The following is a 16172-nucleotide window of genomic DNA, read 5'->3' as shown; positions in this document are numbered from 1 at the left end:
CTGAAAACACAGAGACCTGATGTCTTCAACTCTTTCTCTTGTTTCTTGTCCATCCTAGAAGCCCAGCAGCGCCTCCTACTGGTGACTGTGTTCGCACTGAGTGTTCGCTACCAGCCGGTGGACGTCTCCTTGGCCATCTCCAGTGGACTCCTCAATGTCCTGTCTCAGCTCTGCGGGACAGAGACCATGCTGGGGCAGCCGCTGCAGCTGCTGCAGAAACCTGGAGTGTCCCAGCTCAGCACCGCCCTGAAGGTGGCCTCCACACGGCTGCTGCAGATACTGGCCATCAGCACCGGGTAAGGGCTCAGGGAGGAAAATAAAACATCAGTGAGCATGATCCAATGCAAACAAAATATGACATCAACAGCTGTGTCTCTTGTTGGATTTGCAGGACGTATGCAGACAAGTTAAGTCCCAAAGTTGTCCAGTCGCTGCTGGACCTGCTGTGCAGTCAGCTGAAGAACCTGCTGTCTCAGGCCGGAGTCAGTCTCCTCTCAGCTGGAAGTGACCAAGAAGACACCAAACATGAGGACGGCGCCGACTCTGAAAAGAAAGACTTCAGAGGTGATAAAGGTGTTTGCGTTCGTTACACTTTGATGGAAAGGAAGTCATGTTGTCTTGCATGTTCAGTTATACCTGCAGTACATTGTAACAGAAGTGTTTCTAATGTGACGTAACACATCTTCCAACAATGTTTTTTCTATAATAACAGTGTAATGATAAATATAAACTAAACTTAATGATTAGAAGTTCAGTAGGAATGTTTTTGGTGCCAAAATGAACATAATAATCAGCAGGTGAGAGCAGTATTAACTGGACCTACAGAGAAAGTGGTTTACGTTTTGTATTTCTTGAAATATAATGCAGCCTGTACTTGTGTTTTATTGTTTTTCAGCTTTGATCCGTAAGCAGCACACTGCTGAGCTTCACCTCGGAGACTTCCTCGTCTTCCTCAGGAGGGTCGTGTCCTCCAAAGCCATCCAGTCCAAGATGGCCTCCCCAAAATGGACCGAAGTGCTGCTCAACATTGCTGCACAGAAATGCTGCTCAGGTAAAACACAACACAGATAAATGTGTGTTAGTTTATCTCATGAGGACACAGCCGAGACATGAACTCTCTGGTTGGGATTTGTAGGAGTCCCTCTGGTGGGAAACCTGAGAACTCGGCTCCTGGCTCTTCATGTGTTGGAGGCCGTCCTGCCTGCCTGTGAGGCCAACATGGAGGATGACCAGATGACGCAGGTAAACCACTGACTTTGCTTTGTACAAGTCCTCTGTTACAGACCGTTGTCAGTCAGTCAGCTAATATAGATCTAATTTGTTCTCTTCCAGGTTGTGGAGCGGCTCTTCTCCCTGTTGTCTGACTGCATGTGGGAAGCTCCCATTGCTCAGGCCAAACACTCAGTCCAGATTAAAGAGAAAGTTCAGGAGCTCAAACTACAGGTGTGCCACCAACCAATCATGTGCCTGACCTGTCCTTAATTACCATGATCTGTTTGAGTGACTGACAGTGTCTTTTACCCACAGGGAGAGGCAGAGGAGGAGGATGAGAACCTTCCCATCCAGGAAGTGTCCTTCGACCCAGAGAAGGCTCAGTGTTGTGTGGTGGAAAATGGCCAGGGGCTGACGCATGGCAGTGGGGGTAAAGGCTATGGCCTGGCCTCCACTGGCATCTCCTCTGGGTGCTACCAGTGGAAGGTACGGTAGTGTGCTGTGTAGTCTATAGCAGGCTGGTGTAGTTTGAGTTCTAGTAACTTTAAAATCTTAGAAAGTTGTCTGAATGTACAAACAGAGATGAATTGAGGGATATTTAAGAGACAGAGCATTAATTGATAAGAAAGTAATATAAACTCCTCCTTTTTTGATTCATTTCATTCCCTTTGTAGTTTTACATCGTGAAGGAGAACCGAGGCAACGAGGGAACATGTGTCGGCGTTTCACGGTGGCCTGTGCACGACTTCAACCACCGCACCACGTCAGATATGTGGCTGTACAGAGCGTACAGCGGAAACCTTTATCACAACGGGGAGCAAACGCTGACGCTCAGCAGCTTCACTCAGGGAGACTTCATCACCTGTGTCCTCGACATGGAGGCCAGAACCATCTCGTTCGGCAAGAATGGAGAGGTGAGAGACTGAGCTGAAGATCACAAACTGTAGCAAACTTTACTTTAGTCTTCAGATGAACAGACTGCGGTTATACAGGTTTTTGTGTTTGCATACAAATTCTTCTTCTATATTTTTCAAAGAGAAGACACGCATACCTATCAGACATGGCATGTAATCACTAAACAACCAAATGACTGAGAAGAGTTTGAGTCTGAGCCAGTAAGGAGAAACACCAAATAAATTTGTGTAAAGTGTAGCAAGACTCAGAAGACCCACCAGATCGAGAGTAGTTGTTTGAGAACCAGCTATCAAGTAAAAAAAGACAACATTTTAGAAGGTGAACTTCAAAATCCAGTGAAGAAACGGTATCAAAAACATGAAACGTGTTTCCTCAGGGTTCTGTTTCTATCCTTAACCTCTAACTTGTGATTCCGCAGGAGCCAAAGTTGGCCTTCGAGGACGTTGACGCCACAGAGCTGTATCCCTGTGTGATGTTTTACAGCAGTAACCCTGGAGAGAAGGTAAGAGAACCTAAATGTTCACCTGTATAAAAAGCAGGAGGAAAAAGAAAGTAGTGACCGTATATCAAAGCTGTATTTTAGCTGCTGTAGGGTCTTAAATTAATACATTTTCATTTTGACCTTTTGATGTCCTTGAGGGATCCCTAGGATACATAAATTAGGTTTAACATCCAAGACAAGTCCCATTTCTTTGTTACCATCCTTCCCTGACCCCCTGCAGATTTGGACAGGAAGCAAGGTCTCCTGGAAATTACATAAATTACTAGAAATCATGACTGCGTTCTGTTTCTCTTCCCACCTTTTTGACATTTCCAAATCTTTACTCTGAAGATTGTGTTGCAATCATCTGTGATAATGTAGAAAAAAACCTCTACACTCGTACTGTTGTGACTATAAGGAATGTGACTATTCTTTATTTTTCCAGGTTAAGATCTGTGACATGCAGATGAGGGGAACACCTCGAGACCTCCTCCCCGGTGACCCAGTCTGCAGCCCCATGGCCACGGTTCTGGCTGAAGCCACCACACAGCTGATCCGCATCTTACATCGCACCGACCACTGGACTCATCGCATCAACAAGACCATGATCGAACGGCTGCACAAGATCAAACCTTGCTTCAGAGAGTCAGCGAGTGCGTCTGGCGGCGGAGGTCAGAGGCTGAAAAAGAGTCGCTCGGTGCAGAGCCGAGAGGAGCACGACGCCCAGAGAGAGAGCCAAGAAACCCCCACGAGGACGGAGGAGGAGAGGGGACGCCATGGACGGCAGCATGGCCTGGGGGAGCTGTCGGAGCACCTCCTGAGGACACTCTGCACCGAGGTGTGGCCGGTCCTGGCGATCATCGGCGGTGCTGATGCAGGCCTGCGTGTTGGTGGGCGTTGTGTGCACAAGCAGACAGGGAGACATGCGACTCTGCTGGGAGTGGTGAAGGAGGGCAGCACCTCAGCGAAGGTGCAGTGGGACGAGGCAGAGATCACCATCAGGTACTGAGCAGAAGTTTTCTGTGGCACCTTTTAGTCACCGTTCTTTAACATTTTTCGTTGTGTATGTTACTATGTTTGTTATTTACTGGTATCCTTTATAGGTATACCAAACTGTCAGCTAGTTATATAAAAGGGGTGTCATGATTCTCAAAATGTTGAACAAAAGATACCAAACTTCAGTGATTCAACAATCAATAACTAAAGACATAAATTGAGTTTGTTACAAAGTTTGGCTTTTCAGATCTGTGTAGAGTGAACCCTCCTCCCAAACAGATCAATAACATGTCAGACACTGCGGGATGTTCTTCCAGTACCAGTAAATGTGTAGAAGTGCAGCTGCAGACTAACACTGAGCGAGCTGTGTCTCATTCTGAGTGCTGTATCATAGGCAACTGGATTTGTTTGTCCTTTTGTAAAAGTGTTGTTAATTTCTCTTTGGACGTCCTCAGAAAGGCGGCTGGAGAGAAAAAAATACTTGGAAAGTCGTGCATCCAGCTTTTGATTTCATTGATCGATCAGTTTTGTCTTTCCAGTTGAAATCACGACACCCCTAGTTATATATTTATTTCTGTTTCGACAACACCAGCTATGTAAAGATTTGTCACTGCTGTTGGGTAGCTGTAAAACCTACTTCTACTTCTTGTATATTGTAAATAACTTCGTCTACGTGGGGTAAAACCCTCTTTAAATGATTATTGATCCAACAGCAAGGCTTTGCATGATGTTCTGTTCTGGGTACTGATGTGACGTGCCGTGGTCTGAGCACACGGTCGTCAGCAGTTTGACCACCTGGCTGATAAAATGTATTTTCAAACACAGATTGTTTCTTCACTGCCTGTGTTAACATTCCTCTGAGACTCTGCTTTAGCCTCTTGCTTTTCAGTCACCATCCATGTTCCCTCGCTGTGTTTTATTAAATCCATGCTTCACTCGCCTTTTGCTTTGTTATTAATCCATCACTCTTCTGCATGGCTCAGTAAATCATCGAGCAGCATGTGTTTTGTGTCATACCCACATTCCATCTTTTTATTTGTCTTGCATGCTGTGCTCTTTCTCTCCTGCCCTGTCCCTCACTTTGTGTTTCCTTCCCTTGTCTCTTTTCACTCTCCACTCCCTTCTATTAAAGCTTCCCAACTTTCTGGTCACCTAGTGACACTCCGCTATACAACCTGGAACCCTGCGAGCCGCTGCCCTTTGACGTGGCGCGTTTCCGTGGGCTCACCGCCTCGCTGCTGTTGGACCTCACCTACCTTACCAGCATCCACGAAGACACCGCCGCGAAGCTCAGCGCACGGCGCCATGAAAAGAAGCATCGCAACGCCGCCTCCACCGGGCACGAGCCGACCAGTAATGAAGAGAAAGCAGATGGTGAGGGGCACAACCGTAATGAACAGAAGGACGCTGGAGCCTCACCTGGAGCCGCTCCGAACACGACCTCTGACCTGCGTGTGTCTCACAGCCTGGACGAGGTGAAAGCACACGTGGCGCCCAACTCAAAGTCAGAGAGCGAGATCTCCTCTGTGGTCAGCGGTGTAGGCGGGAGTGAAACCCTTTTCACCTCAGCTCCTCATACTCCTGCTGAGGGGAGCAGGAAGAAAGGCCACGAGCACACCTCCCGCAGTCACGAGCCTTCTCCGTCGTCTGTCGCCACCCAGTCGGAGATCCACGCTGTGCAGCTTTCCTACCTCTACCTGGGAGCCATGAAGACCCTCAGCGCCCTGCTGAGCTGCAGCAAGTATGCTGAGCTGCTGCTTATACCAAAGGTACGGCAACTTGCTAAATAGGCTGAAACAGCAAGAGTTTTATCACTCAGGTTCTTCAGTGGCGTGATGAAAGGAGTAGTTTCACTTTTTAGGAAATATGTTAATTAGCTTACTTGATAAGTTAAATGAGACGATTGACAAAACTCTCAAATCTGTCTGTTGAAAATGTTGTTGGAGCATGAAGCAGGCTGGCTGAGCATCAGGACCGAAAACAAGATTATACAATTAACGTAATTTATAGCTAGGCTCTAGGAGCAAGTAAATATTGACTTTGGGCAAGTAGATTTCCATTTGTCTGAAGCCAGAAAAACAAGGTGAAGAAAACTTAAATGTTAATCCTGTAACTGTAGTAACACCTGCTGACCAGCACCTCCAAACTTCACTGCTGAACACAGGACACATGTGTTTTGTGCTGAGTCGAGGAGTCTTATACTTTTAATGGACAGATATGAAAGAAGTATAAATCTTCACATCAACACTTGGCAAGAAAAAGTGAATAAGAACAGTAAACAGTAAAAGAACCGAAAAAAGCTAAAATTCAATCCTGAACTATTATGATAATCAGTTAATCAGTATGAGTAACTAAAAATCATTCCTAAAAATGATCTGGTTGCGGCTTCTTAAATGTGAATATTTTCTGGTTTCTTTCGTCCTCCGTGACAATAAACTGAATATCGTTGGGTTGAGAAGAAAGTACGTCATACCTGAGACACATCCCGGTCAGATATAGTCAGATTAATGTAAACCTGTTCTCTCTTCTGACATCAAGGTGTTACCTGAAGCAGCACCCAGCGGGCACAATGCTGATCTAAATGCCACCACCAGTGGAAGCACAGCGGCCACCTCGCCTGTCTGCCAGGAAGAGGTGGAGATGCGGGCGGCTCTACAGTTCCTCATGCGCCATATGGTGAAGCGGGCAGTGATGCGCTCCCCCATCAAGCGGGCCTTGGGCCTGGCGGACCTGGAGAGGGCTCAGGCCATGATCTATAAGCTGGTTGTGAACGGGCTGCTGGAGGATCCCAGCGGGGGAAAGGCCAAGCCTGGTGAGAATATGCAGAAATATAATGAATCAAGGTTGTTTGTTTGTGCTCGTGGAGTTCCTTTCTTGATTAACAATCACTTCTTCAGCGTCGTCTGTCTCTTCATGTCCCTCAGGAGTGAGAAGTGAACCAGAAGGTGAGGGGGAAGGTACGGAGGGTGAGCAGCTGGCACAGACCCCTGTCACCACCAGCCCCTCGGCCTCCAGCACCACCTCCTTCATGAGTTCCTCGCTGGAGGACACCACAACTGCTACCACACCTGTCACGGACACAGAGACTGTCCCTGCCACAGAGTCTCCGGGGGTCATGCCTCTGAGCCTCCTCAGGTCAGAACAGATGGCTGCACACATTGTCAGGCAGCTTGTGTTAATCATTAGCCTTGTTCTTCATGTGTGATTCAAGAGAGATAATTATTTCTACGCTTCTCTGCGATGTGACAGGCAAATGTTCTCAAGCTACCCAACTACCACCCTGGTTCCGACCCGGCGAGCTCAGACTCCTCCTGTGTCGTCTCTTCCAACGTCTCCCTCAGACGAGGTCGGCCGCCGGCAAAGTCTCACCTCTCCTGACTCTCAGCCCAACAGACCACAGAACAGAACCGGCACCTGTAAGTGCAACAGATTAACAACATGGATGTGGTAAAAAGCCTGTTCAGTTTTGGCTGATACAAACATTGAATATTTCTTTTTCTTTGTGTTTGTGGCTGTGTACTTCTGTTTAGTTCTGTTAAGCAGTGTGAGAAACCTTCCTTTATGCTTTGTTTGAGTTGTTCCATCCAAATTAATTAAAAGAAGGGGCATGTAAAAGAAACAAATAAGTATAGATTAGAATAAGGAAGACTCATCAAACCTGTATCCCAGATGTCACAATACTTTGACTGTCTGTGTTGGCTGTTCGCTGCAGCTCTGTCAGACCCCAGCAGCCGGCTGTCCACGTCTCCTCCTCCTCCTGCCATCGCTGTGCCGCTGCTGGAGATGGGCTTCTCCCTGCGCCAGATCACCAAAGCTCTGGAGGCCACCGGTCCGTCTCACTCAAATCTCTGCCTGTCTTTACAATTTTGTTTTATTTAAGTTCAATGCATAAAAGTTTTAACCTAATAAGCACAGCAAGTGTCAGACTATGAATATTCTAATACAGCTGTCATATTAAGAAGTCCAGCGTGTGTTCCTGTTCCATCAGGTGCTCGAGGAGAAGCAGACGCTCAGAACATCACAGTGCTGGCCATGTGGATGATCGAGCATCCAGGTACAGAAGACGAGCACGACGAGCCTCACACCAGAGGCAGCGGTGTTGGTGGTGAAGGCTCAGACTCCTCCTGTCCGGGTGCAACAGCCTCCACCGGAGGCAAATCTCTGGACCGGGGCTCCTTCCTGTGTTCACCTGGAGACATCGCCAGTGCAGACGCTTCAGAAATGGAGGAGGGCTTCAGTGAAAGGTGCAGTCGATGATTCTCAAATGAAAGTGTATTCAGAATAGAAGGTCTTCATGGATCCAAGATGTTGGAAACACATCATGATGAATGTGGTCAAAAAGAGCAGCAATATAAAAACATTGTTTGCAGTTATTGTCTAAATTTCTGTGTTAAATCATCACATAACTGCACAAGTATACAAACTAACGTCTGTATTTGCGTCCTCTGTAGTCCTGAGGGTCTGGAGCAGGACAGTGCGTCAGCCTCCAGCGGCGCTCCGCTCAGAGGTCGCTCTGCTGTCGGTAGGAAACACCGCTTTGACCTGGCTGCACGCACACTGTTAGCCCGCGCTGGTAAGAATATCTCACAAAGACATCTTTACTTTTTTAGATTCACCTCCTACTTCCTCACCTTAAACTTCCTCTCCCTCTAAGCTGGACTGTACCGCTCGGTGCAGGCCCACCACAGCCAGTCACGTCGGGAGGTCTCATCCCTCCAACAGCAACAAGACCCCGGCGCCCTTTACGACTTTAACCTGGACGAGGAGCTGGAGATGGACCTAGACGAGGAGACCATGGAGGCCATGTTCGGCCAGGACCTTGCCAGCGACACCGACATTCTGGGAATGTGGATCCCGGAGGTACTGGACTGGCCAACATGGGTGTGTGTGACTTTATGCTATGGCTCGAAGGCTGCCATCACCACTCTGCTCTTTACCTCCCTGCATCACTTCTCACTCACAGTAAACTCATACTATACATGCACGTTGAAAGGCATTTCTGAGTCAGACACTCTCACCTGTTGAAGCGCTCTTCACCGGACAGCTCGTCCACTCAGCTGCTCTAACTGGCATGAAGTGAAAGAACACTAACTGATCATTCTCACTGCTGATAACTGGCTGCTGCTTGGGAAAGAAACTCATTAAAGCTTTCATTGATCCATATTCGAACTCACCACATTGCATGGATGCTTAATTCCTGTTCTCAACATCTTCGTATTGTGTTTGTGTGTCCTGTTTGTCTTTGCGTGTGTGCGTGTGTGTGTGATTGTACCACACCTCGCAGCACGTATGTGAGGCGGACGATCGAGATGAGGTGGTGGTGTGCGAGCTGTGCGAGGCCAACGTCGCCAACTTCAATCAACACATGAAGAAGAGCCACCCGGGCTGCGGCCGCAGCGCCAACCGGCAGGGTTACCGCAGCAACGGCTCCTATGTGGACGGCTGGTTCGGAGGGGAGTGCGGGAGTGGAAACCCCTACTACCTGCTGTGTGGCGGCTGCAGAGAGAAGTACCTGGCCATTAAAAGCAAAGCCAAAGTGCCCATTGTGGAGAGGTACGCACACCTGAGACAGTGTTGGCCTCAGAAATCCAGAATTGTTACCTCAGTTTGAATGTGACTGTCAGACGACTGTCAGCTCTCAGTGTGTCCACTTTGATTTATGATTTAAGGTTTACCCTTTGGACAAATGTTACAAGAGAAAGAAGTAATAGTTTTTGTCACCGACATTCTAAATTTCCCATCTGGCTCACAAAGTATTGAGAGATGGTGAGCAGGCGCAGGGTCTTTGAGGTAAAACAGGCCGAGGATCGAGTTATTTTCTTGCCACAGAGTTTTATTTGGTGAAACTCGCCAAAAAGCAACCAAGACTTTATTTGTGATTGTATATGAGTCAAACCTTCATGTTGGAGCTTAGATCGGGCCCAAAATATCAAGCCCGACCCGAGCCCGTGCACGTTGTGTCCAAGCCCGGCCCGACACGAGCCCGTGCACGTTGTGTCCGACACATTAACTGTCATTATGAGCCCGAGCCCGATTTAAACCCAACATTTTTTTAATACGTGGGCTGTTATAACTGACGTTCTCAGGCTCCATGTTGCACTAAAACTACACAATCAGTGACGCCGGTAACGCGTTCCTCTAATCTGACCACTTTTTTCAGTAATGAGTAATCTAACGCGGTAATATTTCCAAACCAGAAATCAGATTAAAGTTACTTATTCAAGTCACTGTGCGTTACTATGATTTTAGTCATTTTCCTAGTAAAAATATATATTTTGCTTTCTTCTTGCGTCTCGAGGAGTGACGTCTTGTGCGCGAGAAGTCACGTTTTCAGCACGAGGACAACTCACGTGTAACACCACGCAGCGACACAAGCAACATGGAGGGAGGAGAGAGATGCGCGTTTTCTAGCTGGAAATACAGTCATTATTTTGAGTTATTAAAAAAAGCATAATTACGAGCACTCATCGATCCCAGAGTGCGACCTAACAGGCAGGAGAGTAATGGTGGACCGCTCCTCAAGCCTTCCTTCCTTTTTTTAAGCACTCCATTGAAAATTATCTTGCCCGAAATTGTAACTACAGTAAATCTTAAAAGTGCCTCTTTTATCCTAATTATGCTTTTACACGAAGGTTTGACTCTCATACATTCACAAATAAAGCCTCGGTTTCTTTTTGGCGAGAGTTTCACTTTAAGATGTTTAATGCTGCTACATTAGCATGTGAGTTGATGGCCAAAAGTCTCCACAAACATGTGACCTACTTCATGTTAGTCTTGCAAAGATTCTTATTCAGACATAAAATAAAAGAAACGGTGTAAACTCTTCCTCTCTTCAAGATGAATTGCAGGATAATTCTGGCGTGCTGTATATTGTTGGATGCTGCACTGTCTCCGTAGTTCAGTTCCTCTTTTTGGTTTGTCAACATCAATTTAATTAACATTTGCATAATTGATTTTGCGAGTCGATTCTGAATCGTAGGAGATGAGAATCGATTTATTTATTTATTTTTACCCATCCCTTCTTGACAACCTCTTGCAACGAGCCAAAAAGTCCATAACTCATAGATCGTCGGTTCTGCAGAAACATTGTTCTCCAATTCCAATTCTCTCTGCTCTTTGGACCCATCAGGCTGCCTGCAATAACTATAATGATAAACAGCAATAGGCTAATGGGGCCTAATTAAATGTAATTGTTTTTGTTTGAACGTCTGGCTGCCATTGTGTCTGCTGAGAACAATTATGGCCATTCAACTAATGTAGTGGAGGAACCATTCGGTCTGTTATGTTGTTATTCAAACGAAATACATTCTTGTGTGTTCAGGTATAAAGGACAGGCTCCTGACCTCCTGGGAAAGCAGGACAGTGTCTACGAAGGTAAAGTGTTTTTATAAACATTTCAAACAACAAAACAAGAATTCAGCGTCACTGGATGTATTTAATGTTTGTGTGTCCGTCCCGCTGCAGAGGACTGGGACATGCTGGACGTGGATGAGGACGAGAAGCTGACTGGTGAGGAGGAGTTTGAGCTCTTGGCCGGTCCGTTGGGTCTCAGTGAGCGCAGGATCGTCCCTGAGGCCGTCCAGTTCCCTGACAGCGACCCACTGGGAGCCTCCGTCGCCATGGTGACGGCCACCAACAGTATGGAAGAGACCCTTCTGCAGATCGGTGAGGAGGACTTCCAACAGCCCCTCTGGAAACATACTTAACGTCTTGATATGTTTAGTTTTGTGTCTCTGTGACTTGCAGTCAGTCAAACTGAAGTAAAGCAGTTGTTATTTAGTAAACTGAGTGTGTGTTTGTGTTCAGGCTGTCAGACCTCGGTGGATAAGAGTTCATCTGGCAGGGTGACGCTCGGCGAGCAGGCGGCAGCCCTCCAGAACCCTCACGACCGAGTGATGGCTCTGAGGAGGGTGACGGCTGCAGCCCAGGTGCTGCTGGCCCGGACCATGGTGATGAGAGCTCTGTCCCTGCTGTCTGTCAGGTAGTCTTCACCAACACTCTGTCTCTCTGTCTGCGTGGATTACAAGGCCTGTGTTCAGATTTTAACAAGTTTGATAAACTGATATGAACAATATCAACTCTGGAAATCAAGTCTTCAGTGGTTAAGCTTGAACCTAACTCAGTTATTTGGGGTTAAATTTGATACTCGGCGTCGATCTATTCGTCCTCCAAAGCCTCGATTTGGAGGATTTAGAATTGAAACTCTTGGTGCCACCTGGTGGTGAAAGTGTTTGTTAAACAACTGAGATCATCAGAATATTGTGAAAGATGCCATAAAAACATAAGATGAACAAAAACGACACAATAATGATTAAAATGGAAATGATGTCTCAGACTGAATGATGAACAGAGTGTTTCTGTTTAGTCTTACATTTCTCTGAGAGTGTTTTCCTAAATGATGTTTATTTGAGCCTCTTCTCTTCTTCAGTATCCAAATATTTGGATCCCTTGTCTTTGTTTGTTTATCATTAAAGAACCACACATTGTGATGGAAGCAGAGCTTTCTGACTGTTATACATTTAAAGACCTGTCTCCTTCTCTTCTTCACATTCTCTTCCACCCACTCAGCGGTTCGAGCTGCAGCCTGGCAGCAGGTCTGGAGTCGCTCGGTCTGACCGACATCAGGACTCTGGTCAGACTGATGTGCCTGGCGGCGGCGGGCCGAGCAGGTCTTTCCACCAGTCCTACAGCCGGCTCTGGTCACGCTGAAAGGCCTCGAGGGGCCGCCAAGGCCAGCAAACCCATCTCCTGCCTGGCTTACCTCAGCACAGCAGTGGGCTGCTTGGCCTCCAACAGTCCCAACGCTGCCAAGCTGCTGGTGCAACTCTGCACTCAGGTACACAATGTTCCTCATCAGCCTGGTATTTCATTCATAGCACAGATTTATTCAGATCTCATGTTTGATTTAAAAGATCTGTGTCAAGAGAGAACACGTTTAAACAATACATGTCTGCTGTGGTGTCAGACATGTAGCTAGTTAATCATTGACTCATTTTTATTTGAGCTAGTTTGTTTTGGGAGGCACTTTTACGATTGAGGACAACATAAAGGTTACAGAATAAAGGGGAGAGAGTTTAGGGTTTGATCTGGGATGATACATTTACACAGTCAGTGTCTTAAACCTCCAGAGTGCCCTTTTACTTTTCTCTCATCAATCTGCTCAGTTATATCACATCACATAGTCCGTTCTTCTCACTGTAATGTAGTTATGTACCACTGCAGAAGCATAATGTAACAATACACAAATCCCACAGCCTGTTAAAATTGTCCAACACACAACACATTAAATAAATGGAAGAGAAGTGCCAAACAAATCTGTTTTTGTGTCAAACAAATGAAGCCAACAAACAAATCTCAATACTGAAATAAAATCTCTGTTCAGCTGCTTTACATGCCGACAGTGATCAGTGTTGCAGCTGCAGGTGTAATTATTGATATTTCTATTATTGCATGTTGTGAAGTTGTTCTTTCTTCTCATTTGGTATGATGAATATAATCAATGTGAATCACATAATGGAAAGATTTGTTTAAAAAGTTTATTACAGCCTAACTGTTCTCTGATCTTTTCCCAGTCAAACTGCAACTTATATTAAAGCGATGCGTTTTTCCTTTCCAGAACCTGATCTCTGCAGCTACTGGCATGAATCTGACCACAGTCGACGACCCCATCCAGAGGAAATTCCTGCCCAGCTTCCTGCGAGGTGTAGCCGAGGAGAACAAACTCGTCACCTCTCCTAACTTCGTGGTCACTCAGGCTCTGGTGGCCCTGCTGGCAGATAAAGGAGCCCGACTCAGACCTGCTTATGACAAGGCTGACATGGAGAAAAGAGGTTTGTAGGATGTTCAGCTGAGCTGCTGTCCCATGTGATCCAATGTGTTCATAGATGTTTATGTGCATTTTCTTCGTCTCATTGGTTGTCTTCATATCTCAGAATCATATTTTATTCATCAGTTATTGTCATAGTAGATGGTGGAGACTGTTTGTTAAGGCTGAGCTTAGTTTTGCTTGTTTATGTTCTGCAAATATTTGAAATGTTATAGAGTAATAAACTATAAGCATTGCCTTGATCGACTAAATGTATTTTGTATACCTACATGTTTATGATCTCATGATTATAAACGTGTGTTTGTGTAATTCATGCAGTAATTGATCAGTAATGTTTGTTTAGCTTTCATGCACACACGTTTGTCTCTTCCTCTCTTTGGTCAACCTTTTGGGTTTTTTCTGTGCTTTTTGAGTTTTCATGTTTGTCTTTTTTCATTCATGGTCTTTCTCTCACTCACCGGGCAACTTTGTCACCTTGTGTTCCATGTCGAGCAGGTCTAATTGCGCATTTGTATGCCCATCCTTCCCATAATCCCTCCGCTGTAGGGCCTCTGGAGCTGGCCAACGCTCTGGCGGCCTGCTGCCTGTCCTCCAGGCTTTCCTCCCAGCACCGCCAGTGGGCCGCCCAACAGCTGGTCCGCACGCTGGCCGCCCACGACCGCGACAACAACCACAGCCGGCCGCAGACCTTCGCCGACATGGCGGGTGACCTACGCAAGTGCTCCTTCATCAAACTGGAGGCTCATCAGAGCAGAGTGAGTCGGTACAGAAGCAGGAGTTCCCAGGCTGGTTCACCGCTCAGAACCTTTTGATATTAAAGACTTTCTCTGGTTCACTCAGGTCATCACGTGCGGTTGGAGCAGTAAAAAAGGCCTGTTGGCCACGAGTGGAACTGACGGGACGGTCAGGATGTGGAACGTGACTAAGAGCCAGTACACCCTCCAACAGACCTGCATCTTCAACAAGGAGTAAGACTTTCTGAAACACGAACGCACCAGTCAAATGTCCTGCCTGCAGACACAGCAGTGTCTCAGTATTAACCAAAATAAGAGCAATAAATCAAACATTATTTATCTGCAGCTACAATATGTTTTATTTGTTTAGTTTTTGTTATTTTATGGTCTCACACACATTTCAAACAGCTACATTTTACTGACAATAGAAATCACACAGGAGCATCTCAAACAGAAATAAAGAACATAAACACATCAGCATTTAAACACGTGCTCATAAAAAGGTCAAATATGAATCTATACTCTTTTAATCTATAAGCTACTTCTTAAAGATGTTTCCAAAACAATAATGCAGTGTATTGTTTACTACATTATGAGAAAGTTTGACCCCAAACAGCTTCAATATTCTGTTACTATATAACCTTTTATACACTTGATCTTATATCAGATGTTTCTAAATGAACACAGTTGATGTTTTGGTCTGATTTGTGTTTTCAGCGACGGCTCCTCGGACGAGGCCATGTCAGGTTTGGGATCTCCCAGCGACCCCTGCTTGTCTCCTCTGGCGTGGAGCGTCACTGGGAAATATTTGGCCTCAGCCATGGAGAAAATGGTCAACATCTGGCAAGTTAACGGTAAGCATTTATTTTTACAGCTCCTCTGAGTTGTTCAGTCTGTTTTTACTTTGTTATACAGTGTGTTAATGATGAGCTCCATTTGAGTTGTTTGGACAAAGTGTGTCAGTGTAAATTGTGTTATGTTGCCCAGCGTGCATCAGTGCTGTGTGAGGTCCACAGAATATGAATGAGAGGGCATTAAGATTTTATGGTTCCCATTAAAAATAAATCTGCCCGGGGACTGAATGCCATCCAATCATTGTTTCCTGCCTCCCACTCACCCTGCAGCATGCACCATCTGTCCTCGGCCACTTTCAATCGCCTCGAGGATCAAAGTCCACGATCACATTCCTGTGAGCTTTCATGAGCACGTTTCTGTCTCGTGCCGTTGAAATGTGACTGTGTCCTTATTGCACAAGCAAATTAAACCTGTTCTATGTTTTATCATCATTCTGTGGGTATTGCTGTGTGATAAGTTCCAGCTACAGTCCATGTTTGTTCCTCTCAGTAAACTCTAAAACCGCTTATAGTATATACAGTGTAGGGCTGTAACGATACACCAAACCCTTGATTCGGTTTGTGTCACGATTTTTGACCCACGGTTCGATTTATTTTTTTTAAATTAAACATTTTATTTATGTAACATTTCAGTAACTTCTGTATATGATACTTGTCTGATAGTATTGTGGAGGGCGTGTCTATCTGATGGTCTGCTAACTGCACAGTTCCTTCACTCAACTTGATACAGAGAAATGTCCCACAAAGCAACGTTACAGAACCAAACGAAGGTAACGTAGTAACTGTAACTGTCTTTGGCAAGAAGGAAAAATACCGCAGCTGTACGTGGAGAAGCGTCCTTCCTCCCGCCCGTCCTACTGACTCCTCGTCACATTTCTGCCCCGATACACAGCGTCTGTCACCGGCAAAAAACACTTTAACTCACTGAGTGTTTATGATGAAAAAAAATCTCAGTGACGGTCAGCCCTCCGGACTGAGACTTCAGTAAACTTTACCCTGGAAGACAGCCTCCGTCGGGTTTAGATTGACAGGGGAGACACCGGGGAAACCCCTTGAAAACACATACACACGTCATCATCGTGATGTGTACCGTCACGTCTCTTTAGGAGCCGCAGCGCCGGCTTTCTGTGTGAATTACGCAGCGGTTCGTCTTT

At 46.0% G+C, this 16172-nt stretch overlaps 1 protein-coding gene across 1 annotated transcript in view; it reads left to right on the top strand.

Moving 5' to 3' along the window:
• Positions 1-16172, top strand: part of herc1 (HECT and RLD domain containing E3 ubiquitin protein ligase family member 1) — a 61211-nt gene that overhangs the window by 28425 nt on the left and 16614 nt on the right. The window contains 26 exon segments of the mRNA XM_030415066.1: positions 59-296; positions 392-564; positions 896-1051; positions 1136-1242; positions 1333-1443; positions 1528-1698; positions 1887-2126; positions 2546-2629; positions 3054-3610; positions 4737-5373; positions 6143-6416; positions 6502-6739; positions 6854-7020; positions 7317-7433; positions 7593-7848; positions 8056-8177; positions 8259-8485; positions 8889-9157; positions 10926-10978; positions 11069-11269; positions 11411-11585; positions 12173-12440; positions 13221-13434; positions 13977-14185; positions 14271-14398; positions 14882-15018. Coding sequence (XP_030270926.1) covers positions 59-296; positions 392-564; positions 896-1051; positions 1136-1242; positions 1333-1443; positions 1528-1698; positions 1887-2126; positions 2546-2629; positions 3054-3610; positions 4737-5373; positions 6143-6416; positions 6502-6739; positions 6854-7020; positions 7317-7433; positions 7593-7848; positions 8056-8177; positions 8259-8485; positions 8889-9157; positions 10926-10978; positions 11069-11269; positions 11411-11585; positions 12173-12440; positions 13221-13434; positions 13977-14185; positions 14271-14398; positions 14882-15018 — 5529 coding nt within the window.

This window comes from Sparus aurata, chromosome 4 (assembly GCF_900880675.1).
Source record: "Sparus aurata chromosome 4, fSpaAur1.1, whole genome shotgun sequence".
NCBI classification, from domain to species: domain Eukaryota; kingdom Metazoa; phylum Chordata; class Actinopteri; order Spariformes; family Sparidae; genus Sparus; species Sparus aurata.
Note: the sequence above shows the minus strand (reverse complement) of the source record. Positions and strands in the feature narration are given on the sequence as shown.